The sequence below is a fragment of the Ostrinia nubilalis genome, chromosome 2, assembly GCF_963855985.1.
Source record: "Ostrinia nubilalis chromosome 2, ilOstNubi1.1, whole genome shotgun sequence".
Taxonomy (NCBI): Eukaryota; Metazoa; Arthropoda; class Insecta; order Lepidoptera; family Crambidae; genus Ostrinia; species Ostrinia nubilalis.
The window spans coordinates 5176498-5204349 of NC_087089.1; the positions used below are offsets into that span (position 1 = coordinate 5176498).

The 27852-nt window shown below is 37.0% G+C and overlaps 1 protein-coding gene across 1 annotated transcript; it reads left to right on the forward strand.

Annotated features, from left to right (window-relative positions):
• The first annotated feature begins 21407 nt into the window (after positions 1–21407).
• Positions 21408–22915, forward strand: LOC135086213 (ZZ-type zinc finger-containing protein 3). Its single transcript, XM_063981018.1, has 2 exons — positions 21408–21623; positions 21802–22915. The coding sequence occupies exon 2, from the start codon at positions 21809–21811 to the stop codon at positions 22796–22798; it is 990 nt and encodes a 329-aa protein (XP_063837088.1). The 5' UTR covers positions 21408–21623; positions 21802–21808; the 3' UTR covers positions 22799–22915.
• Positions 22916–27852: the final 4937 nt, after the last annotated feature.

Below are 27852 nucleotides of genomic sequence, written 5' to 3' on the forward strand. Positions count from 1 at the left end.
CCGTTTAAGCGCTGCAGTGCTCATAACTGGAATTCCGTTACGGGTCACGGGATTTAGGTTACAAGAAACTTTTAGTAGATTCTCAAGTGATGTGTTGATAAATTTAGACGGAGCTTCATGATCTGTATTGCAATAAAAGGACTTTTCCTTTGAAGTTTTTAGAATAGCTAGTAAAAAGCAAACACACATATAACTACAGAAAAGCACTCATCAGCTTCTTTTTAGCAAATCAGATTGATTGAAGCCTAACCAAACTTTTAAAAACACTTTAAATGTTACACAGACACTCTACTTGAACTATAAACCCAGAATCATTAAAGGGAAAAAGAATTTATAAAAAGCCTTGATCCGTGTTTCAGTCGGTATCCAATCAAACTTATCTTTTTCTGCTATACTGAACCGATCTATTGTATTGTAGAAATATTGAACAAACGTCTTTAAGCTGACTCTGAGCTATAGCAAATTAAATACGTGCTTTTCCAACGATCTCGTGCCACTTTTCTTCTCTAGACTTTCAATATTAATGTTCTTAGACTTAATAAGTAAGTAGCTATCGTAGAGACATGAATGAAAATCATTGTACAAATGTACAGGATGTTTCAGATATTTAATAAATGAACTAAAACAGAGTGACATTGCAAAGTGTTGCCTAATTTTTAGGAGCGACTCAGGATCAGTAAGATAATCGATTTACGTAATTTTTTTTTTAATAATTTATTATTTTTTTACGTGCGGTTTCAAAACTGATTTACGTGGATAATTTACTTCGTTCATAAAAAAATACGCATAGACAGTTAACTGCAAATCTTAATAGACAATTTATGGTGCGCGAAAAGAAGCCTTTAAAACTTACCATAGGCACCCGCGAATTAAACTTTCTTATTTTTTTCTCGAAAAATACAACGAGAATAATTACGATAAAGTTATACTTATTGTTATATTGATCTATAGAGCTTATCAAAAAATTTTGGCAACACTGCAATTTCACCCTGTATAAGTAACGAATGAAACATTGATTGGTAGTAAAATACATTTTCTAATAAATTGTAAAATTTACAAAGGGTTGGAAAAAGTAGTAAAAAAAGTAATAGACGACAAAAATTAGGTAAAATCACCCCTATCACAAGTACATAAGAGCCTACAGTGTTTAGTTAGATTAGCTAGTCAGTATTTAGTAAATTACTTCATGGAAATTATTTACACCGGCTCTCCTAACTCCGAGGTCGTTAATATCCAGCTAAGTGCTTTCCAAGCTATTAATGTGACAAATAGACACGTTCACCTACCATAAAAGTTTCTTACGTCTGTGCGTACGTAGCCAGAAAGAATGTCCTAGCAACAAAAGATACCGGGATAAGCCTTCGATGCGGGTCAAGTCAACGCACTCTTTATGGGTGTTCCTTGCCAAAATTTTATTTTTAATGCGCGCGTACCTACTATGCACTTGGTATTGTTTGTTTTTATGCAGACGACATGGATTTGGGTGAACGTTCAATTACGAATGTTGCTCGAAAACAAAAATGTTTAAAATTATACCTTTTGCAGTAACAGCGTTTGGAATATGGCTGTTGCCAAAACGTTATTTTGAAGCTGTTTTATATCGACGACATGATTGGATAAATAATCATGAATTTACGAGAATGTAACATAAAATGTGTTGATTTTTAGCATCGGTTTTATTAAGGTTTCAATACCTCCTTGTGCTCATTGTGAAATATAAAGAAGAATAGGTATCAATTATGATTAGGTATTATTTTCTGAAAAGAGAAATGATAGGTAAGTAATGTGTGAACTTACAACATATGTTGAGAACCAACAAAAAAGTTTTTAATGTTTTTTTTACTTTTTCTTATAAAACAAAATAAAATCACTTCTTCACTTTGACAGCTAAAAGAAAGTCGTTTCATTTATACATTTTATCTACATTTTAATACATTATTCAGTAATTCATACATTTTATATTTAATTTATGTCTTATGCAACATAAATTTGGTGCCGAAACCCGTACATAATTCACATTGGTTTTTTTGTGTGCTGCTGGAAAATTATCCCGAGAGCCAACGCCGGCATAGTTGCCGATTGCAGTAGATAATTATGGCTACCCAGGTTTGTGGTGACACTAACCAAAAAACCAAGCTGTTACAAGGGCAATGCAAGGCCGCTATAACACGATGTGTTACCTTTTTGAACAAGAAGACGGACCCGAGTGCTTTCGAGTTGACGAACAGAAGGAAAGCAGTAGAAGAAGCGTTCGCGCGCTACAACCAGCTGGCGGACGAGGCCATTCTGCAAGGCCAGGAGGTGTTGGACGGTGACGAGGAGTTCGAGGACCGCTATTACGATGTCCTCTCCCGGATCGACGCTCTTCTGGACCGCCGCAGCAGTGCTTCGCCGCTGGGGTTTGCGAGTGCCGTGGACGCTTCGACGCCGCTGTTCGAGACTACGAGGCTACCTCCGATAGAGATCCAATCGTTCGACGGTAACAACGTCGGTGCATACAAGCCATTCATAGAACTTTTTATGGCACTCATAGGCAAAAGCTGTAAGTTGTCTAATGTTCAAAAATTATTTTATTTAAAGGGCTATTTAAAGGGCGAGGCTTTAAGTCTTATAAATAATTTGCCTCTCATAAACCAGTCGTATGATGACGCCATTGCTTTATTGAATAGAAGATACGATACCAAGGGACTGTTAATAAAAACGCATGTTAGTGCTATCTTAGATCTGCCTATTTTAACGCGTGGCACTGCCCAGGCCATCCGTTCCTTGGTGTCGCAGATTTCGCAGCAAATGAGCGCGCTACGCAGCTACGATGAGCCGGTTAAAAGCTGGGACTCCATATTGGTTTGCATTATGATGAAGAAACTAGATACGCTTACTTTAAGATTGTTTAATGCAGAACAGGATTTTCGTAGCATGCCCAGTATGGAGTCGCTGCTGTGTTTTTTGGAGAGACGTGCTATCTCGCTGGAGGCTAGCTCGTCCAGCGACGCGGACCGCTCATCAAAGCCTTCGAATAGTAAGTCCCTTCATATTTCAGACTGTGTGACCAAATCCAGTAAGAGCAAACCAGTTTCTTGTATATTATGTAAAAACGGTCACAGGTTGTATAAATGCCCAAATTTTACTCTCATGCCTGTTGCTGAAAGGCTTGCATATGTAAATAAAAATGATTTATGCTCAATTTGTTTAAATAAGCACGAGCAAAAGTGCAGATATAATTTCATTTGTACAATATGTAAAGGAAAATCTCATAATACATTGTTGCATGATAGTTCATTTCAGCAATCGCATTCTGTAAATAATTCATTGAAAAAACCTGATGATACTGTAAATAATAATGCGTGTCATTTTGAGTCTGTAAATAGAGATTCGCAAATTTTATTGCCCACAGTGAAAGTTGCAATTCAAGGGCCAAACAATCAACGGCATGTTGTCAGAGCATTATTAGACTCTGGGAGCCAAACTACATTTTGTACTCAGGCTCTAGTAGACAAATTAGGCCTCAATGTATATAATCATCCAAAAAATATACTTACATTGGGTCAAAACTCAACAAAGGTGCAAAAGGCAGTTGATTTATGTTTGATTTCAATGTCTGAGGATTTTTCATTGAATATTTCATGCTCAGTTGTACATAAAATAACTTCACTGTTGCCTCAGTGTAAAGTAAATGTAAATAATTTTGTAATACCATCCAATATCACATTGTCTGATGTTGATTTTAACATTCCAGGCGAGGTGTCGCTACTGTTGGCCACTGACATCTTTTTTAAAATAATCAAAGATGGAAAAATTGAAGGAGGCCCAATGGATCCAATACTTATCAACACGCGGTTTGGCTACGTGGTATCTGGATTATCAGGTGACTTCAAACCATTGTCTAATAATATGTCGATCGCCTTGCACTCGCAAATGACTCCCGAGTTGAATGTTGACAGTCTTGTTAGGAGTTTCTGGGATTCTGAGCAGGTACCTAAGGTATTTAACGAATCCTTGCAAGAGCACGAATTTAGCGAGGAGCAGTTTGTTAAATCGGTCAATCTAAAAGACAATCGTTTTGAGGTCGATTTGCCAGTCAAGGTCGATTTAGATACAATTAACCCTTCAGACTCCTTTTCTCTCGCGCTGCAGAGATTTTATAACTTAGAGAAACGATTCAAAAAGGAGCCTGAATTTCATTCAATGTATGTTGATTTTATAAGGGAATACCTTGAATTAGGTCACGGAAAGTTAATTGATGTGTCGCAATGTAGTCCTGAAGAATTCCCTAAGTATTTCTTGCCCCATCATGCAGTCGTACGCACAGATAGGAAAACTAATAAGCTCAGGGTGGTTTTTGATGGGAGCGCTAAAGCAAAGGCTTCACCTTATAGCTTAAATGATATTTTATGCAATGGTGATGTCGTTCAAAGACAATTATTTGAAATACTCGTCCAATTTAGAACTTATGAGGTAGTTTTGATGTGTGATATTCGCCATATGTATCGCCAAATTTTAATATCTCCTAAATATAGAGTTTTACAAAATATTTTGTGGCGAGAAAATCATAACGATGATTTAAAATGTTTGCAGTTGCAAACAATTACCTATGGGTTAACTAGTTCCGCTTTTTTAGCAACTCGTTGCCTCATCGAGCTTGCAAGGATTCACGGGGCGCGCTTTCCGCTTGCCGCGGAAGCTTTAAAAAATAATACTTATATTGATGATGTAATTGTAGGAGCCTCTAGTACCGAGGAAGCCGCTCTACTTAAACAAGAATTAATCGCTTTGTTGCGTTTAGGTGGTTTTGAGCTACATAAATGGTGCTCCAACGATTCAAATATACTGTCTGACATTCCACAAGAAAGTTTAGGCTTTGATACAGTCAAGTTTGATCATCATGACCCACTTGTTATAAAAACTCTCGGAGTCAGTTATGAAGTGCAAGGGGATCAATTTAAATTTGCTGAGCCTAAATCTCATAATATTGACGCACCTACAAAAAGAAACGTGTTGAGTTACATTAGCAAGTTTTTTGATCCATTGGGTTTGATTAATCCTATAATTGTCAAGGCCAAATTATTGCTTCAAAAGATATGGTTATGTCAGTTAGGTTGGGATGAACCTCTCCCACAAGATTTGTATATATTATGGCTGAATTTTTATTATGAGATGCAATCTATGTCTCCTATTCATGTACAGCGAAATTTACAAATGTCTAATGCTGATGCGATTCAGATCATAGGTTTTTGTGACGCCTCTTCAGAAGCCTATGGTTGCTGTATTTACATAAAGGTTGTCAAGGATGGTGAATGTCAAATAAATTTGTTATGTGCGAAGTCACGGCTCGCTCCTATAGACGGTAAAATGACTATTCCTAAACTTGAGTTGAATGCCGCGGTACTACTAGCTAAACTGACACGCTCCATCCAAGATTTAATGCCACAAATATCTGACTGTATATTATTCACTGATTCAAAAATCGTTTTAAGTTGGTTAAAATCGTTGCCTGTTAAACTTCCAGCCTATATGGGCAACCGAGTTGCTGAAATTAACAAATGTAAAGCTACTTGGCTACATATTCCTGGGTTGCTAAATCCAGCTGATGTTTTATCCCGAGGAACTGATCCAAATCAATTGCAGGGAAATAATTTATGGTGGCATGGACCTGATTTTTTGGCAGGAAATAATTATAACATTTCTATGTCTAATGTAGAGTTGCCTATTTTGATCGAATGTAAGGATAATAATCCAAGTTTAAGTTATCAAACATCTGAAAAACAATTATTTCCTTTGTTAGACAAGGTTTCAAGCTTTGGAAAAATGATTCGAATCATGATTTATGTAATGAGATTCATTTCAAAATGCAAAAGTAGTTATGATGTTAATACTTCCTTGTCTCAAGAGTATAAAAATGCAAAGTTAAAGATTATACAACTTGTACAGGATCATTTCTTTAGTGAGGAAATCGATTGTTTGCTAAATGGCCGTCCTATCAAATCAAATTTGCAAGCTTTACATCCATTTTTGGACTCTAACAAAATGTTAAGAGTAGGTGGTCGTCTTCAGCAGGCCAACCAGCTGAGTTACAACAAAAGGTTTCCTTTAATATTACCAAAAAGATGTAATGTTACAGCATTAATAATCCAAAATGAGCACATTTCATTATTGCACGCTGGATTAAAACTAACTCATAGCAGCCTGATGCAAAATTATTGGATTGTTAATGCCGTAAGAGAAATTAAAAAGGTTATACATAAATGTTTAACATGCTTTAGACTTAAATGTCAAGGTACGCAACAACTCATGGGATCTCTACCGCGTGATCGTATAGTACCAGCAAGGGTTTTTTCTAAGATAGGAATAGACTATTTTGGACCTGTTCATGTGAAACAGTCTTCTTTGCGTCGGTCTGTGATTTCCAAGGGTTACGTTTGCGTTTTCATTTGCTTTGTAACTAAAGCAGTGCATTTAGAAGCAGTGTCGGACTTAACCACTGAATGTTTTTTAGCTGCTTTCAAGAGATTTATTTCCCGTCGCGGAATGCCGACAGATGTGTACTGCGACAATATGAGTACTTTTAGAAGTGCCAATACTCAACTTATACAATTATACAAAAATGAGAATCATATTGATATTATTACAGATTTTGGAGCTCAAAAAGGTATTCAGTTTCATTTTATTCCCTCATATAGTCCCAACTTTGGGGGCTTATGGGAAGCCGCTGTCAAATCAGCAAAGCATCATTTTAAAAGAATAGTGGGCATAAATTCTCTAACTTATGAACAATTAAATACATTAATAATAGAGATAGAAGGTATCTTAAATTCTAGACCCTTAACTTCAATGTCTCAGGATCTCTCTGATTTCTCTTTTTTGACACCTGGTCACTTTTTGATCGGTTGTCCAATCACTGCATTACCTGAGCCTGACATTACCCCTGTTCCGACTAATAGGCTGCGATTTTGGCGCAGATGCTTACAAATGAAGCAGCACTTTTGGCACGTTTGGAATAGAGATTATATTTCTATGCTTAACTCCCGAACTAAATGGTTGAAGGTTTTGCCAAACTTAAAAGAAGGCATGCTAGTGCTTATCAAAACAGACAATTGTCCGCCTTTGCAATGGCCAATGGGTAGAATAGAAAAGATTTTTGCTGGACCTGACAACATGATTAGAGTCGTTAATGTAAAAACCAGTAAAGGTTCCTTTAGGCGGTCAATTTCTTCTATAATTGTTTTACCAGTGGATTGAATTTTTAGTTTTACAAGATTGTTATAATTTATGTTACAATTTGAAAATTTAATTTAAATAGTAATTGCAAGTATTAATTATTTTCATTGTAAAGTTATTTATTTGTTTCATACTTATTCATGTCAATTAAGATTAATTTTAATGCGTGTCGTATTTCGCGCGCGAAACTATGTTGAGAACCAACAAAAAAGTTTTTAATGTTTTTTTTACTTTTTCTTATAAAACAAAATAAAATCACTTCTTCACTTTGACAGCTAAAAGAAAGTCGTTTCATTTATACATTTTATCTACATTTTAATACATTATTCAGTAATTCATACATTTTATATTTAATTTATGTCATAAGCAACAACATATAACAACAAGGCATTCTCATCCATGCCTTATGGCATTAAGTTTGCCTAACGTTAAAATTTTGGCATTAAAGTATAAATAAATAATGCTGCTTGCTATAGTTTTACCTATCTACTAGTAAATATTGGCTTAGGTAAGTACTAATTAATTTAAAATCATTAAGCCCCACTTCTCTCAGTACCTGGCGATAGCGCTTTTAGAAACTTCTCCTATAAATTTTATTGTTGAAGGCTAATTTAACTTTGTAACCAAGTCGAGTTAGACAATTTGAGTGAGAAAAGTAACGTTGACCCACTTAGACAAAGGAAATTGGAGATTTGGTTAGTGGGCTATTAGAAAGTTTTGATGTTCCTGTTACAATAATTGATAGGGATGTTATTCCTTCAGATATAAAACATTGGGCATGCATAGGAATTTCCTTCCTATTAGGAAAGTAGATGAGACATTCAGCAAGTTCAAACTAAATTATAACAATCAGTATTTTAGAGTCAATAAAAATGCAACTACTAGAGTCATTCGGGTCAAGAGCACGCACTTTTTTTTTGATGGCCTCCCAGACCTATAAAGAATTATATAATTGGCATGTTATGATATTAAATCTGTAGAATATTTAATAAATTTTCACTATTTAAGAAAATTTTCCATCAAGATTAATTAGTTTTAGCCCTGCATAGGCTTAACTGAAAACTTTTCCAATGCGTATTCTTGACCCGATGTGTGGGTAAAATTACGCAAGTCTTAGGGTAAAGTTACGCACGCGGGGTAAACGTACGCATTCAAATTTCTAAGAGAATACAATTAAGATTGGCAATAATCAACATTTATTTAATCTTGTGAATAACATTATAAGATCATTAACATTAAAAAAATTAAGAACTCTTTGTATTATACAGGGTGGAATTTTGTAATGCCACCTGGAGGGAAAGTACTCTTAATATTGTAGATAGAAAATTTTACTCAAAGAAAACATTCCTTTATTTTTGAGAACAAAGAAAACTCCATTCAAAGATTTTTTGAAAATTTTACGAAAATTCACTAGTTATCATAGGTACCATACAATTTTTTGTAAATAATTAAAATAATTTAAGATTTCATGGTTTCCTTTCATTTAATTTATCAAGTTTGTTAGAGAGATTTCATCCATAAACTTAACCCTAACGATCGATGCAATAAAAATACAGGGTGTAATTTTTAACAAATTTTAGTTGGTTCGATTCCCGGGTGTGGCATGCAAATTTATGGAAATCTTTGAATGCAATTCTATTTCTTTTCAAAAATACACAGTCACACTTTGAGATCAAAATAATTGGCCTTCATTATTTGGTCATCTGAGATGAGATGAGTGAGGGTCCGCTGAGGGGCCTTCCTTATGTAATTTCTCGGCATTTTGGTGTAGGTATTCTGAAAGATTGAACAATTTTTGATATTTTTATTTCATTTGAGGTATAAGTACGCAATAGGGGTAAACGTACGCGTGCGTACTATTAATCTCGTACTCTTACCCCAATCGGCAAATATACTAAATAATCAGTCACAACACACACGTTAAATACTTTTTACGAATATGATAAACTTAGTGAAGGGGGGCCAGGTATATTTTGAAGTAAAAATGCGAAATAATTTCAACAGACGTGTGTACTGATCGGTTCCACAAGGCAGAGAGAGAAACTTAAAAATATAGGGTGTACGACGGTTGGCACCACTGTCAATGTCACAATTTTTATATAGGGTATCACTCGCGATCGCGAACATGCCCCCGCGCGTTGAAGGCTCGTCCTTCAACCGAAACGTCTTCTTCTGGGAGCAACGGAACAATCTTGCTGAAGCTACGCCGTACGATGCCGTTTGCAGTCTGTATGTCAGCAACTCGACAGATCCCATCACTGGCACCAGGAAAGACTTTGACAATACGCCCAAGTTTCCATTTTAGAGGTGGAAGTCCATCTTCTTTCAGCAGAACAAGCGTGTCGACTTCTAGGGAGTACTTGCATGAATGCCATTTGGCTCTTTGCTGAAGTTCTGCAATGTACTCTTTGCTCCATCTCGTCCAAAAGTGTTGGCGTAATTGCTCAATGCGTTGAAATCGTGATAACCTGCTGATGGGGCAGTCTGCGTAGCTGGAGTTCGGCAGGGCGGTGAGAGGGCGGCCGATGAGGAAGTGGCCGGGCGTGAGTGGCGTCAGGTCTGCGGGGTCCGATGACAACGGAGAGAGTGGCCGAGAGTTAAGTATCGCCTCGATTTGCACTAAAGTGGTAGTGAGCTCTTCAAACGTAAGATTACAATTTCCCAGCACTCTATTCAAATGAAATTTAACTGACTTAACGCCAGCCTCCCAGAGACCTCCAAAATTAGGACTATACGCAGGTATGAAATGAAAATTAATACTTTCCTGCGCTATGTCCGAAGCCAATGAATCACAATTGCCTTTCAAGAATTTCGAAATCTCGTTAACCGCTCCTACGAATGAGGTACCGTTATCTGAAAATATGTGAGAGGGTTTTCCTCTGCGTGAGATGAATCTGCGCAGCGCGAGAAGGTAATTATTACTTGTTAAATCACCCACTAGCTCAAGGTGTACCGCTTTGGTCGTGAAACATACAAAAATTGCAATGTACGATTTAGTGAGTCTACAGCCACGGCCTGTGCGATTAGCGACAGCCATAGGGCCTGCATAATCTACGCCTACACTATCAAATGGGTATCCACCTGGTTGAAGTCGCTGCTGCGGCAAATTTCCCATTAATGGGTTAAAAGTCTTACCCTTCATGCGATTACAACGTACGCATTGACGATAACATTTTCTTGCTAAGTTGCGGCCGCCTATCGGCCAGTAAGTTTCCCTGATGGTAGCCAATAGTAGTTGAGGGCCGGCATGCATCAATTTATTATGTTCATATTCAAAAATTAATTTAGTTACTAAATGAGTGGACTGTATAATGATAGGATGTTTCTTTTCAAATGAAAATTCTGAATTATCTAAACGACCACCAACGCGAATTAAATTATTATCATCTAAGTAAACATTGAATTTAATTAGTGGGCTTTTACTAGGTAAATCCTTATTTTTCATTAATAAATCATATTCTGGGAATGATTGCATTTGCGATTGTTTTAAAATTACAATTAGTGCTTCATCTAATTCACAAGCATTTAAGAAGCTTGTTGTTCGCATCGTTCCCTTTTTGCAATTATTTATGAATCTAAGCACATAAGCCACAGTGCGTTGAAGTCTAGAAAGTTTCGAAAAACGACTAAAATCAATAAATTTACTTTGAGTTTCACAGTTTACAATTAAAGTTACCTCCTTTCGAGTTTCAGGCAAATCACCGGCTGTACTAGGCGCTGTTGGGGTTGCAGGCCAGTGCGATGGATCGCGTTTTAAATAATCTGGTCCGTGCCACCATAAATTAAGCGACTGAAGAGATTCTATGCTAACTCCACGAGATATTAAATCTGCGGGATTCTCTTCAGACGGAACATGTCGCCAAGTACAGTCACCGGTTTTATCTAAAACTTCGGCTATGCGATTGCGTACGAATGGTTGCAACTTCGACGGCAACATTTTGAGCCAACCAATGACGACCATTGAGTCTGTCCAAAAAATGACTTGGTTGACTTGCAATCGTAGTGCAGCAATTGCTTTCTCGTACAAATGAGCACCCACTACGGCGCCGCATAGCTCGAGGCGTGGTATTGTTGTCGGCTTGATTGGAGCAACTCTACTCTTGGCAAGTAATAAATGGACTGAGACCTCACCTTCACAATTAATGCTACGAACATACACACAGGAGCCGTACGCACGCTCAGACGCATCTGTGAAAATGTGTAATTCCAGCCGCGAAGCTGAATCACAGATAACACGTCGCGGTATGCGTAAGCTGTTTAGACCCGGGAGGCCTTGGACCAGCTCCGTCCAAGTTTGGTGTATGTCCACAGGTAGCTCATCATCCCAGGACAGTTTTTGTAGCCATAGTCTCTGTAATAGAATTTTCATGAGGATGACACAAGGTGAAAGAAGGCCTAATGGATCAAATATTTTGGCAATTACAGAAAGTATATCACGCTTTGTGTTTCCTTTGGCTATTGAACTGATTGGAAAGTAAAATTCGTCTAAAACTGAGTGCCACCCGAGGCCCAGTGTTTTACCGGCGCCAGAGTCACAAATGTTTACATCGGGAGATGACTTATCAGTCTTAGGCAATAATTGAGGCTCATTGGACTTCCATTTTCTGAGAGGCATGCAAGCAGAGGCTAACTCAGCTGTTACTTGATTACGTATGTATAAAACTTGTTCAATTTCATCACCACCACTCAAGAAATCATCGACGTAAAAATCATGGATAATGATTTCACCTATTTGAGAGTCTCTACATTCTAGACCAATTTGTTTTAGGCAGCGAGTAGCGAGAAATGGAGCACTAGCGGTGCCGTAGCTTACCCGGTTCAAAGCATAACATTTCAGTTGCGAATTGGGTTGATTTTGGTCACGCCAAATAATTTGTTGCAACGGTCTGTCTACGGCATCGACTTCTATGCATCTATACATTTTTTCTACGTCTGCTACAATCACATATTTGTGCTGCCTAAATCGTAGAAGGATTGAAAGTAGGTCATCTTGAACTGTAGGTCCAATCATTTGAAGCTGATTAAATGAAACACCTGTAGTGGTTGGACTACTTGCATTAAATACGACGCGAAGTTTGGTCGTAGTGCTACTTTCACGAAGAACTCCATGATGAGGAATGAAATAATGAGGGACCGATGTGATCGGTTCGCACTCAGTCATGTGACCTAACGATTCGTATTCTACCATGAAGTCATTGTACATTTTACTAAATAACGAATCTTTTTTGAGTCGACGTTCTAATGATAACATACAATGTTTAGCTCGCTGATAAGAATCACCTAACACGCTTGGTGTTTGCTTTAATGGGATCCTAACACAGAATCTACCGTCTGAGAGGCGAGTTGTATTTTTTACAAAATGTTCTTCACATTGCTTCTCCTCTGGAAAATAATGAGATGACTGAGGGCTAACTTCTTCGAGCTGCCAAAACCGCGTAAGTTGGGCTTGAATGTCATCTTCAGTGCAATGTGAAGTCAATGGATCAACCTGAGTAAAGTTGCATTTAATGTGTGGAAAATCAGATACACGACCGCGACTAACAGGGCCGGAAACTATCCATCCTAGTCTAGTTTCATAAAGTATTGGTTTTCCATCACCTAACTTAATGTTTTGCGAGCCTAAAATGTCCCAAAAAACATCAGCGCCGATGATCATATCAACGGCGGCGGGCGAATTAAACTGAGGGTCCGCTAAACAAATATCAGACGGAATGTTTAAATTCCTTACATTAATTTTACACCCGAGAACACTATCTGTGATCGACGGAAGAATGAAACAATTTAAGTTAATTGAATAAGTTTCACACAAAGACGTAATAGGCAAACGACACATTTTATTTATGTTCGATGTTTTATTATTTATACCTACGACGATTCTATCAGTGCGATCAGCTGGCAAGTTTAATTGTTTAAATAGCCGTTCGGTCAACAGGCACGACGTACTGCCGCTGTCTAAAATGGCGCGAGCGACGACTTCGCGATCATAACAGTCTCGCAGTTTTACTAATGCAGTCGACAACAAAACCTCACACTGATCTGACGCGTCGCATGCGGCGGAGACGCTTCCCGAGAGTGCAACGCTCGAACCATGCGCACCTGTAGGCATCGAGTTTTTTGTACGAGTGCCGTTATCGCAATCAGCTGTTTGGGCGCTAGTTATAGGTATAGGTGTAGACATTTGCTTTGATGCTCCTATCTCGTTAATGTGAATGAGCGTATGGTGTTTGCGTTTGCATATTTTACAACCAGGACGCTTACATGAATTAGCATAATGTCCACTACGGAAACAATTAAAACATATCCTATAACTAGGCAGTAACTTATACCGTGCTTCGCTAGTCAATGCAAGAAACCTAGGACAATTGTTTAAAAAATGATTATCACTGCAATTAGGGCATGGTTTTAGTGAACATGCATTCGAATCATTATTTTGATTGCTCTGATAAGATACCATTGCCTTTATTTTAGTTGCAGGTTTGCTCTTTGACATGATATTATTTTGTGATAGTTCAATAGTCTCAAGTAAGTCTGCGCGATTACGTATAAAACTAAGTAAGAATTCTAGACTTATTGGCTTATCATTAGGCAATGAACTCTTGTGTTCCTCCCACTCACGATATGTTTTGGAGTCTAGCTTTTTTGTGATGATATAAATTAATAATGTATCCCAATGATCGACAGGCTCTCCTAGGGATTCTAAGGACCGCAAATTCTTATTAACCTGATCGATAATTCCCTTTAAATTAATCGAGGATTCTCTTGTGATCGATTCAATATTGAATAAAGCTGAAATATGATTTTGTATCAATAAACGTTTGTTATCAAAACGATCACACAAGAGTTTCCACGCAACAGAATAGTTTTTAGCTGAAAACTCAATGGAATTAATTACCACAGCAGCTGACCCTTCCAAAGATGCCCTTAAATAGTGGAATTTATTTACCTCATCAATTTGATCGTTATTGTCAATTAAACTGGAAAAGGTGTCGTGGAATTCCATCCAAGTTTCATATGAGCCACTAAATTTTGGCAATTGTATCGTGGGCAATTTAACAAGTTTTTGATTGTTGGAACGACTACCGATTGATTGCGCATCTAGTTTATCTTGTGACTTACGATAACTGTCTAGAATTTCTTGTGCCTTGGCAAGGACGCGATAATAATTTCCTTCAAACTCATTCCGTTCACTAACTTGCAGATCATCATCACACGCACACTCAATTTTCAACTGCACCTCATCGTATGAATCGTATAAATGTTCAACCTTACCGATTCGCAATTGTAACTCCCTGGCATCCTGACAACTTAGCGAGGATCCTTCCAAACCGGCCAAATGATTGGAAAATGCAGTGAGACGACCTTTTATGCTTCCACGTATCCTTTTTAAGTCCTTATCGTCCATCATTTTGGGAGACTGAGGTCGGCTTGGTACTTTCAATTCACTTGTCATCCTGGAATGTATACAATTGAAAACTTTTACTTATGTACTTAGTACTATTATACAATATCTATAGAACGTTATAACAAATGAGTGAATTGAGGTGTGGAATAGATGCAATTATTAGAAAATATAAAAACAATTAATACGGAATTTGGATAAATTAATTAAATTACAATGATTGGAAATTATTATTGAGACTAATATTCACAATAAATACGAAAATATAAAGTGGAATTATAACCTATAAAATCACGACCGTTACAGTGAGTGTTAAAATAATGATAATTTGGCTTAAACAAATACTAGATAAATTATTCGGCACTTAATTGCGAATGTATTAACAAAATAATAAGATTTAACTAGCTTAACAGATTGCCAAATGTATCTACACTGCTACATTTAAATTGTAACGGGTAGGTAAATCGATTACACAGTCATTATTTCACAAATTTTGCATAAAATACACATTAATGATTACTAACCTGATATATCCTTACAATTACAGTTAAAATATACCTTATTAGAGTGCTGGGTCCTAAAATTAATCACTTTTTATACCACTTTGCTCACGCGTTTTATCCGTTGAACTTTGAACCTCGACCACTCTTTGACGACGCGCAATCCCCAATGCAAATAACTGCGCTTTCCGTGAAATCCTCGTAGCGGTTTCTCGATTGCAATAATAATCTGGCTCGATCCAGGACCATGAAGGGGGGCCAGGTATATTTTGAAGTAAAAATGCGAAATAATTTCAACAGACGTGTGTACTGATCGGTTCCACAAGGCAGAGAGAGAAACTTAAAAATATAGGGTGTACGACGGTTGGCACCACTGTCAATGTCACAATTTTTATATAGGGTATCACTCGCGATCGCGAACACTTAGATAAAAACTACATTAAATGAACAATAGAAATATAGTATACTTACTGGCACAGACCTATCCATTTAACTACAGCACACTTTTCCGTGGCACAAAAATTAAACGAAATAAGCGTGCTACAAGTATTCGGCGACGTGTCGCGACCAGTACCTCTATTACGAAAAACTTTCGAGTTCGTTTCGTTTGCGTATTCAAAGTGCCATCGAAAAATTTTGTATGAAAAATTAAACAGCGCCCCCTAGGGCGGCTATAATATAGGGGGCGCTGTTTAATTTTTCATACAAAATTTTTCGATGGCACTTTGAATACGCAACGAAACGAACTCGAAAGTTTTTCGTAATAGAGGTACAGTACTAATATTGCGTCGGCGCGGCGCGTGGCTCCTAAACGGCGACAGTAACGCCACTCTGTTTTACAAACACAGACCTCAGCCCCCCCACTCCTGTCGGAGATCGGACCACCGCGTACTTTTACCCACCGCGTGCTGTTACCCCGAATGACTCTACTAAATATTTCATCAACATCATCATCTCAGCCATACGACGTCCACTGCTGAACATAGGCGAATGCTTTCCATGTTTCCCTATTGGAGCAGCCTGCGTCCAGCGCCTTCTTGCTACCTTTACTAAATATTTGCTGGAGGCATAATAGTGTTGCTCTGTCAAAGTTGGTTCCATTCCGGTTGATACCACTATCTAGGCCTCAGCAGCTTACTAACTTTTGACAGTAAGATTTCCTCCAACTATCAGCGTTCCTACCAAGTCTGCTTGATTCAATTTAAGATGTTAATAAATCTACGAGGACTCTAATTTTATTTGTGGATTCATTTTGACTCACTGTGAAATAGATAGGCTTGGCTCCAATAAATTATGAAGAAAATCGGATTAATACGTCGTCCACTCGGACACGTCTCGACTCTGAAACTTCTACCACTTTCCTCTCTAAAACGTCCACTCTCCAAAGTGAGCTGGCCGAACGCCAAAATTGTTATTGAATTCATAGAAAGTTATGAATTTAGAAATTAACATAACTATTTTACTCTTAAAGTAAGAGCGATCACCACCAGACTTGAATTGACATTCTTCCGCCACCTTTTCTTAGCACTAGACGAAATGGTTGGTCCGAAGTTTTCATACTTAACCCTTCAAAGATCCATAAGGAGAAGGAAAGAGATATTAATATTCTTTAAGGATTTATATGTATAAACCAAGGCCTTAATTACAGTAAGTGCTACATTAAAACTTTTCCATCACAAATCAACACTTTCCTTTCCTTTAAATCGACACACACGATGTGTGTGATTTCTAAGTGATTACTTTTAAATCAACGCTGTATATTGCTTTCAGTCGCCTATCGGAGCCCCAGCTATACGGACGAAGCATTTCAAGCTAAGCACGTGGCATCTTATCGCGTTGTAATACAGGCTATTTTCCAACAAAAATGTATGGTCTGATGTGCTGTCGACTGAATACTCGAAATATATTTTTAACGTTTCCGTTTACCCTTAACCGGTCGATAGAACAAATAACGTCGTCAGCGACTCAAGTGCTTCGACAAACAGCAGTGCGTGAACATTCTACTTTAATAAACAGCTCAATAATACTCATGTTTCACTGAAGGCACCGATTTTATAAATGGGAGTAATGGTCCTAAATCACGAGTAAGAGGTACCTATTGACTTTGCGTACCTAACTTCAACCGTAACTTTAACGAATAAATCAGTGTTTTTTGTATGGAGTTTGACAGATTTTTGACGTTTGTCAAAGTTAAAGTAAAATGGTGCAACCCAGCCTAAGTATGTTATGCTGCGGATTTTTCCACTCTTTGCTGAAATGTTTTTTTCGCATAAAGTACAAAAGTCAGCACATCAGACTTATATTTTGGTTGCAAAACCTATTACGACGGCATAACAAGCCACGGCAACGTATTTAGATTGATATGCCAGCTATCTATACTTTTCATTACCAGACCACTGAAAGTATCCTGAAAGTAACGAAGTCCCTGTATTGACTAGGTATGTGCTATGATTTGTAGATATGATTCATTAACGACAGTGTTGGGCCCTCGAGGGTTATTAATTTCCTGTCCGCGTCACTTGCCCCTTGACGATCATATCTAACAGGACGATTACGCTCGCGAAGCATTCCTACGAAATCATTAACGATTACAAGCGCCGATTACCTTGATTAAATCTGAAGTGTTTTATTTGGCCCCATTTATTCCAGCAGCCGTCATTCACGGGCAAAAATCCCGATGGGCAAATATTATATTAAAAATAGCTGATTATGGTAAAAAGTATTGCTGTCGCTTTGAGAATTTTCTTTTTTTGTTGTCTCATTTATTGAAACTTTATTTAATGAAAAAATTTACATAGCATCTGCTGGGCCTGAAATAGATATCTAAAGCTCGCATTAATGATAATTATTTACAACTAGCTTTCCGCCCGCGGCTTCGCCCGCGTGGAATTTTGTCTGTCACAGAAAAACTTTATCGCGCGCGTCCCTGTTTCAAAAACCGGGATAAAAACTATCCTATGTTCTTTCCCGGGACTCAAACTATCTCTATGCCAAATTTCATCAAAATCGGTTGCGAGGTTTAAGCGGGAAAGCGTAACAGACAGACAGACAGACAGAGTTACTTTCGCATTTATAATATTAAGTTGGGATAAGTAGGGTAGGTAAAAGAAAAGGGCCAGCAGATCTTTAAGAATGATCTTCTAAGTTATGAAACTCTCTCACGTCGCGGTCAAGAGGGGTACCTGACTATTCGGCCAATACCTTATGTTACGTGGCACTCATGACAAGTATACCCGTGATTCGGAAGTCTCAGTCCAGCCCAATATGACGTCATGCTTAGCTAACGTGGCTCCAAACCAATTGACGGTTGCCAAGTCAAGTGAACATGGAGAACAGAACTGTTTACTGATGATATACAACACTGGTGCATATTGTAGTTATAATTTGAGTTACCTTAGGAATTTTTTATTGAAAATAGGTGTAGTGTAGTGCAGCTGATGACTGTAAAATTAAGGAATGGCTGATATGTGAGAATGAGATTTATTTCCTTTGTTTTCCTGTTTCTTTTACATAAATCGTGTTCGTGGTTTCTAAGTTAATTATCACATAGCACTACGATCTCTTGCACCGCTAATAGCTGGTAATTATACTAATTGAGCTGCGAGTGATGACGTCATTGTTTAGAGCCCCGGATTTAGCGGTGTTTCTACAATAACATAGCTACAACTGGGCTGGTATGCTTAAGTGTTAAAAAAAGAGCATATATAAATTTGTACAGAGCTAAAAATCAGTGACTATATGCCTATACGTAGTTAAGATGAAAGCTCAAAAAAGCTTTAAATGTTCCACAAGTGACTGAAAATTGTGGCGATGAGACATAGATTACGATTTATTAGACATAATTTAATTTCAACTCATAATAAAAACCAAGTTACAGCTTCTTATACACTCCATTTAAGATTACAACGGTGATCAAGATATTGGAAGGCGTCCAAGCTAGCTTTTGCTGGGCTACTGCTCCAACCACTATAGCTGAAGTTTTCAATGTTTCCATCCCTCTCACACTAAGCTAGATGCCAACATGAGTGACAGTGACAAATAGACGAATTTCCTTAGGGAGAAGCCCTGCTAGTTTTCTAATGCAACCCGACTGTTTGAGCTCACAGTCCCACGTTGCATAAGATCTTAATGTGGCTGTAGGTATTCATGCAAGAATTGCAGTTAAAAATGTTTTTTATCTGCAACTTCAATAGGTTAAAACGAAATCTAAAAGAACTGTAAATTGGCTGTGGAAAAAGTCAATTTGGTATTCAAATGTAGGTAGAGCGGACGACGAATAATAAGTTGGCTTCTAATTCTAATTGCTTAAAGTGGATAGTTTTGTGTTATTGATGACTTTTAGTTAACTAATATTGTAAAAAAAGTTTAGTTGGTATATCAGTAGGTACCTTCTGGCTAGACGATATTATAGTCCTCGTTTTCACTCGAAAATCTCTCAGAAATCGAATTACGATTGAAAACAACTCAATCAAATCCCGATTTCTATACAAAATCATGAAGCTACCCTTAACACAATATTGGGCTCTCAAAACATATATTTGTATGGCTTTGACATTACTATCGAGCAAGACTTAATAATACTACTAGATAAGATTTGTACAAAAAATTTGTCGCTACCGGGGAGTGTGCCGCCTACCTAAAATAAATGCAATTTATTACACCGATCTTGTCGCGACAAGGAAAAATTTCCGTGCTTTTAAGCGATTTTGTGAAAAATATTATTGGCAGGTACCTAGTTGCTAATTTCTCATAAGATAGGCCCCCTTTATTGATATTTATTGTCCGTGGTGCATAATCTTTTCTAAAGGTTTTAAACCTTTGTTTGTCACCTGTCATCCGCTTTGCAATGGAGGGAAGTCGAACCATAATTTCGAACTATGTTCTTATGACAGTTTTAACTTTCCCCCGGGACAAACTTGACCTTCATTGGTTGGGTTTTTATGGTGGTCAAGCTCCTGGACCTCTCCTGGTCTAGATCCTGGCTACACAGGAGTTGCAGTGGTGGGAACGAGAGGTGAGAATATTCCCGTACCTAAAATAACTTTTTAACCGAAAATATGTACTAACAATTATTAGTCTCATCAAACGAAAAGAGAGTTATGGAATCAGCTACAACTGGCCATCTTCACCGCTCGCACGTACCTACATAATATTAATCTACTGAGTGGTTGATATTTATCAATAACTTGGAAATCAATATTTGAGCACAGCCCATCTAGTCTACATGATGTCTTTGCTAAAGAGTTATAGAATCTGCTAGGGTTCAGCAAGTTCGTAAACGAGGGCAAGTTTCGACGAATTGATAATATAATTGGAATCGTCTAACCCTTCTCGTGGCAGTGACAGGTTTCGTTTCAAGTTATAATCGAATTCGAAATAATATTATCACGGCTACGACGGAAAATGTAAAAACACCTATTTTTATCATTCGGTAAAAACAACCCACAATTTACTTCCTTCCTTACTTCATGAAACGTTATCGAAAAATCGACTCTATTTGTCTCACTAGGTATTTCATTAAAGACTATGAAAATAGTTCGAAAGGGAGATTACTAGTTTAATTATACTAAACAGGCCCCAAATTCGATAGAGGGTCTGTGTCGACAGCGATTTTATTGAAAATGGGAAAATTAAAGCAAAACAAAGATTTTATATGACTGTGATGAGAACAAAGAATTTTTTAAAGCATGTTAAGTGGCGGATTCTTTTTAAAAAAGATTGTTATATATTATTGGATGCATAACAATATTTATTTTAATAAGCAATGTAAAAAAATGAATTTATTTACACGAGTACAAAATAAAAGCGCCAAAACCTGCGCTAAAACTAGCAGTGTACCCATACATCATGCTTTTGGTCGCAACTCGCAACGCTACGAAATTACTACGAACTACGAGAGACTGCTACGAATGCGTTGCTATTTCTTTCGTATCGAATCAGCGCCATCTGTATCTCTGTACTATAACTATTTCTTGTTCAGTAAGCGCCCTCTGTGTTTGGTTGGTCAAAGCTACACTCATCAACTGCGCTGCGACTTGTTTTGCTTAATATGTATAGATGGCGCTGTAGTAAATTACGTTCTGAAACTTATTAGGTACTATTTAGTTTATTTCTTCTGGTTTCCCTATTAAAACGTTAATGATATATTTAATAGGTAAACTATAGTTAATTTACACAATATTTCTAACAAGTATTTAATTTAGATTAGTGTTGTTGAGCCTAGCATCATCCCACAGATAATAATATGGATCATCCTGTCTGTCTGACAATGACATTTGCATTGACATGTTTTTGACGTTTCACATAATTTCGTTTGTTGTTGTTCACCTGCTAAAAGATTTACGTGATTTTATTGGAATAGAATAAAAGAACCACTCGGGTTTTTACCATAAAACTTGAAATTTATATCGCTTTCAACAAAATACGATATGTGTATAGTGCTGTAGTAAGAAAATAACTAAATACTTACCGGCCAGACCAGCCTTCTAAGGAGGTGCTTCTGTATTCAGGTTTGCATTTCTTGTGTTGCACATTATTTAGTTTATTTTTAAGCTTAACACTGAGTCTTCTCGGACTGCCTGGTAATTTCACACTTGATATTGTATTCATTGTTTTTGGTTATTGTTCACCTTCAATAAAAACCCGTACGAGAATATCAGTAGATAAAATGTGGTATTTTTGTTTTAGGATCAATATGGATAGTATCATGGACAGTATGATTGATAACATTGAGCCAGATAATGCAGAGTCAGATGGAGAGTTTGCATTTGAAACAGACCACTTGGCGCTACGAGGCAACAAGGATTACTGCAGCCTTCTCAAATACATTGTCATGTTAGAGGCACAGAAAATGAATGCATTAAAAGATATAGAAGACTTGGCCGAAGCTCAGAACAAAGCTTTAGAAGATCCAATGACTTTTATTGAGCAATTAAAATCTGGTAATGCTAATTTCCCTGCTCGGCAGACCATTCCAGAGTTACCCAACATTGATTGGGATCAGTATGGCATTGATGCTACATTTGACAACGATGACATCAAAGACACTAAATCAAATAAAGATCTAGACAACAACCCTAAAGTAAGAGGTAGGAGGTTCACTGACAGCAAACCTGAGTCATTTAACCAGCTGTGGTCTTGTGAGGAACAAAAGAGATTAGAAGAATTACTTGAAATCTATCCCGAAGAACCAATAGAAGCAAGACGATACAAGAAAATTGCTCAGGACCTTGGTACAAGAACCCCAGTACAAGTTATGAGCAGGATTCAGAAGTACTTTGCTAAATTAGCTAAAGCTGGCCTTCCAATACCGGGCCGAGCTCCCAAAGGAGTTGGCAAGGATAAATACAAGTCAGTCTTCTATAAAAAGTCTACATTCTTCCCACAACTTCATGTGCCGGTCAAAATGGACCCTTATGACAGTAGTGAAGCTTATGACAGCACTTCTGTGAGTGAAAATAAGGGAAACAAAAATATGTTAGATTTGTTAAAAGCAGCGAAAGAACAGAGATTGCTCGATGAAACCTCTCCAGTTTATCAGTCGAAGACAATGTGTGTTGGTTGTCTAAAAGAAGGCTTTTTAGGCGCAAGGTGGACAGATAATGCTGGCACAGATTATTGCACTGATTGTGTTGTAAAATTGCTGCCACCTGAGAAACTGATACCTGTACGGATTCCAAAGTAATCTATTTATTTCATCAATCAATCATACTCTTTTTGTATGTTTAATTCTCATAGAATAAGTGTATTTTTATTTGTAAATCAGAACTAATTTTATTTTAATAAATTATGTTTTATATCTTAGTTGCCTTGTTATGCTTGATAGTATGAAACTTATAATGTGATACATGTATTCCTTGGTTGGAATATTTGTCAAACTTTTATTTTGGTATAAAACATTTATGGCAAATCCTTTTGATATGTAAGTGTTTAGTGCAAGATGATAATGCTTTATAACTCACAAACACTTCACACAAGTGCAACCACACTTCACACACTGTTAACTCAGCAGGTCTAAACCACACTCTGTTCTGAACACTTCAAACGTAGGTACAATAACATGCTTGCAAAGACAAATCCACAAAGCACTAAAGCACTCAATTCCGTCACTATTCTCTCAGAACTAGTCCAATTAGGTTAATAAATAACTAGATAACCCCTACCGTTCTGTCCGCGCGATAGTCTCCCGCGACTGATGGGGGTCCAGTGGCCTGGAACACTGAGCACGCCCGCTGGCTCTATACGTATGATATACTTCTCGCTTTCAGTGAGCATACTAGGGAAAGGATCTGGCGACGCTTGGAGGAATTAAGATATTCTATTTTAGGTACACAGTAATTATGGAGAGGGGGGCAGCTTTGGACAGGGGCAGCTTAGAACAAATGAATTTAAAAATCACTGGTTTAGGCTACAATGGTATAAATCATAATTTATATTGCCAGCACTGATGCGCATAGCCGTCACATCTCATTTTTAATATAGAACTGTAGGTTAACCGGCAAAAGTGGTTTTTTGTTCTTGACTGCCAATTTCGCACTTTTTTATTTTGGTTCTAAGGATTTTGTGGACGTAGTTTTATAAAATAGTGAGTGGTTTGTTTACTATATGGAAGTTTAAATAGTTTCAATGAAGATTTGATAAGAAATTGCGATATAAAAGTATGTTCCGTTATTAAATTTATGTTTTTTTCTGGAAATATACCCATGGGGCAGCTTTGAACGAAATGGTTGGGGCACCTTTGAACTTTATAAATTTTCTTTTTTAAGTGGTATTATGAAACTTTAAGTTTTCTAATACTTCGTAGAAGGTTTTTACATAAAAAATAAGCAGATTGCTTTACTGTGACAGATAAAATTTCAAGCTGGGTGAAGTCCGGGCAAAAGCTAGTTTTAGTAGTTGATTGATATTTTTTAAATTATGCAGTTTTGTCTTTGATGTGTCATTAAACAGAAAGTTTATTAGTATTTAGTTAATTGATATATCTTATATTTACTTTTTTTTAAATAATATCCCTAAGTTTTGTGTTACTTTGTACAGAGTGATGTAAAATAAAATAAACATGTTAAATTGATCCCAAATGACACTGATCATTTAAAATTTTGTTTATTAATTATTTTAAAAATACACATTCATAAGTATTCAGTTTTATTTCATTGAAAAAAATACTAATTCAAAACTGCCCCAGGCGTGTTCAAGGCTGCCCCGACTACGGGGCAGTTTTGAACGTTTACAGGTCTGTGCAAAAATCTAAATATCTTAATAAGCGTTCATGAATAATTAAGAAGAACATCATTATTTTGTTGTGTGATAACCATGACCTCTATCTAGGAAGAAAAAATTAATGAAATCGTTCAAATTTGGAAGATATTTAATAAAGTATGAAAATTGTTCAAAGCTGCCCCCTCTCCCCTATTAGGGAATTATTGGGGGAGGCATTTGTCCAGCTGTGGACGTCTTTCGGCTGAAACGTACGAATGAAGGTACTTAAGTCTGAAAACAATACAGCGGTAGGTCCAAATGTGACAGTACGGTAAGGTAAGGCTTTTTCAGGGATTCATAACTTCTGTAACATGATGTAAAAAAAACTGCTATAATAACTGATAGACGTGCTACTTAGGTCTGAATGACAATCCTATAATGCCTGTCTGTATTCCTAGAATAGAGAGAGGGGTACAAACTGAACCTGGAAAATTTGGTGGATGGATGGATACCTAAATGCAGTTTAGCAGTCGTTAAGCTGTCGGACTTGTTTAAACTTTTTGCTTTGTATCGTTCAACCCGTCTCTTACTGGCATGTCATCAAAAAAGAGTTGCAGATAGTTACGTAGAGCTAGTACAACTATTAGGTCGAAATCGATCTCTGGGTTATTTGGTACCTTTTTTTAGATACAGATGAGTTAACTTTGAATTTTCGAATAAAAGTTCGAAGTTAACTCGTGGTGTAAACAAATAACAAAATCTAGAGCTTGCGTAGAGGAAGCATTGATTCTCTCGAGGCTTGAAGGTTTCAGGTTGTGTGTAGGTTTAGTTACGATCTCTAAATATGTCGCTATTTACCTGTTTCCTGAACCCATTTCTGTACATGAACATAGTAAGCTTTGTTATGAATATACGAGTAACTATGCAAACAATATTATTCAAACATGATAGGACTAACAATAATACAACTATTGGACTATAAATTGGTATCTAAGTAGGGTATCCTACCAAACACCGAAACAAGAACTTTGGAGTCTATTTCTATTTTATTTTTTTTTATTTTTTTTTATGTGATAGGAGGCAGACGAGCAGACGGATCACCTGATGGAAAGCAATTGCCGTCGCCCATGTACACCCGCAACATCAGTGAAGTTTTCAGCATTGGGCCATAATATTGTCTTTGTTAAGTTATAGGAGCTAACACAATCTCGCAAAATAGACTACCTTACCAAAATAGATTTAGTTGGTAATGTAGGCCACTTAAGTTAAACCTAAGTGATAAACAAACCATTTCGTTTTAATCAAAATCTTTTCTACCCTTTTTTGTGCACACATAATTGACTATTCAATTGGAAGACAACCCATCTGCCTTCCACTTTTGATTGTGTATCATCTATGCATGCATGTCATTCATGTCGTTAAGCTCCAAAGCGTGCATTCCGTGCCGAACATCACTTCATCTATGCAGCCTTGCTATATCTAGAAGCACGTGTCCTAAGTCTAATATTTGCACACTAAAATTTCAATTTTGACTCACCTATGTCCGCTTTTGTACTGATACACTGAAAATAATGAGAATTCATCAAATTTATATTCGTCAAAGATATAATAATACTTATTAGTTACCTATTCAAACTTTAATACTGGTGTAAAAACTGTAAGCTTCTACAATAAACTTAACAGGTCACATTACTGCTAAAGTCATATTAAGTAGGTATACCTAACAATTAGGTCTATCAATAGCTTACGACAAAGACGCGTGATTTTAAGCTCGTAGGACATCAATGTGTTCATTTTTATTTATTTGTACCAACAGCCAGTGGTGACTATCTGCTACGGTCCTTCTGACCTGCTGAAAAATATTAGTGTTCATGAAAGTACGAGTATAATTCACTTTTTATGTTCTAGGCGAGACGTGATGACATAAAACCATTTTTTGTAGATCACTTACTAGGATTAAACGTCACAAATACTTACACACCTAAATCGGCCTGCCTATCTCCACACCGGGACAATGGCATGCCATTTTTAAACGGGACGAACACATAAATCTTGTGTTAGGCACAAAAATAATGGATACCTATCATTTCAGATACGAAACATCGCGTATTTCACCTCGGCAATAAAAACCTTCTCGTAACATATTATGCATTGGCATTTTTTCAACAAATCCTTTAACACCGTCACATATGTTTTTCAGGTTTTACGACCCCTAATATTTCCCGTCATTGTAGACACTTGTGAAATGGATATTGTATTCGAAACACACTCGTATTAGATGTGTTGGTAAAAATACAGGCACGTACCTAGGTAGGTATCATGAGATTTATTTAAGTAAAGAGTACTTACTTATTTATTTGATACTAGGTAAACCAAAGTTTACCTATTTTACTCATTTTTAAAGCATCTATTATTGAACTTTGTATTTCATTTTACCTTTTTAGAGCTAAGGCGGCAGAAACAAAATTCTAGAAAGAACTTAAATTATTATAACAAATCGATACCATGCTTTTTAAGTCACCTAGAGACCACGAACCTCGTGTTTTCAATTTCCGACCTTATCTTATCTTTCAGCTACTTATTAAAGTTAAAATAACTTAATACTTTAGGCTTTCAAATACAAACCAAATTAAATAAAGCATCAGCATCGTCGTAGGTATATCAGTTTTGTGCTCAACAAAATATCAATTCACAGGAATTGAAAAAACCCGTCGCCAATTTCATTCGAAATATTTTTTATTTCATTCGTATTTGCACTACTGAAAAGGTTTTTGAATTTCCCGTTACTCAAAATTTTCAGCAGATTTTGCAATAGAAGTTAGTGAGAGAATACCCTCGAGGGAATCTGAATTGAGGATGGGTTTAATAGTCTTTTACATTCTAAATGAGGTTGAGTCAAGGTCGGCCTAATATTAAAATAAGGTCTGTCTAAATATGGCTGGAAAGCTTTTTAACAAGAATATTTTGACATTCAGTTTAGTTTCCCCCCTGAAAAGAAAGACGCGTTTATGAATTGAATATGAATTGTTACTTAAATCCTAAAGATGATTATAGACTAGCTAGTGCATTTCTCCAAGTCTTGCCGATTTTCTTCGCGCCTCGTCTGCTACAGTGCGCGCCGCCAAGTTTGCGTTTTCCTTGAGGGTTCCAATCCAGAGCCTGTTTGGGAAAGAAACGCGAAGCTCAAGACAAACGCGATGGAGAACTGTTGTGAACGCCCTCTGCTCTATATCTAGGGGACCATAAGTCAAGTGCATTTCTATTTAGTAACGTTCTTACGAATAGTAGGTACAATAAAGGTTCGTATAAGGGTGAACACTAGAACATTTCATAGAACGGCTCGTTGTTCTGTTACTTAAATCACTAAATGCTCTAGTCGATATTTAAACCTAGGAGTTTAAAAATAGAAGACAAGGCTGGTATGTTTTACATAGATATTGTCACGATAATGTTATGGAAGATCGCTTCGCTACATAGAGTATTACATAGAGGTACAGATTGTAATTTGTACCTATGTGAGGCAGTGATGATTGAGTGCGG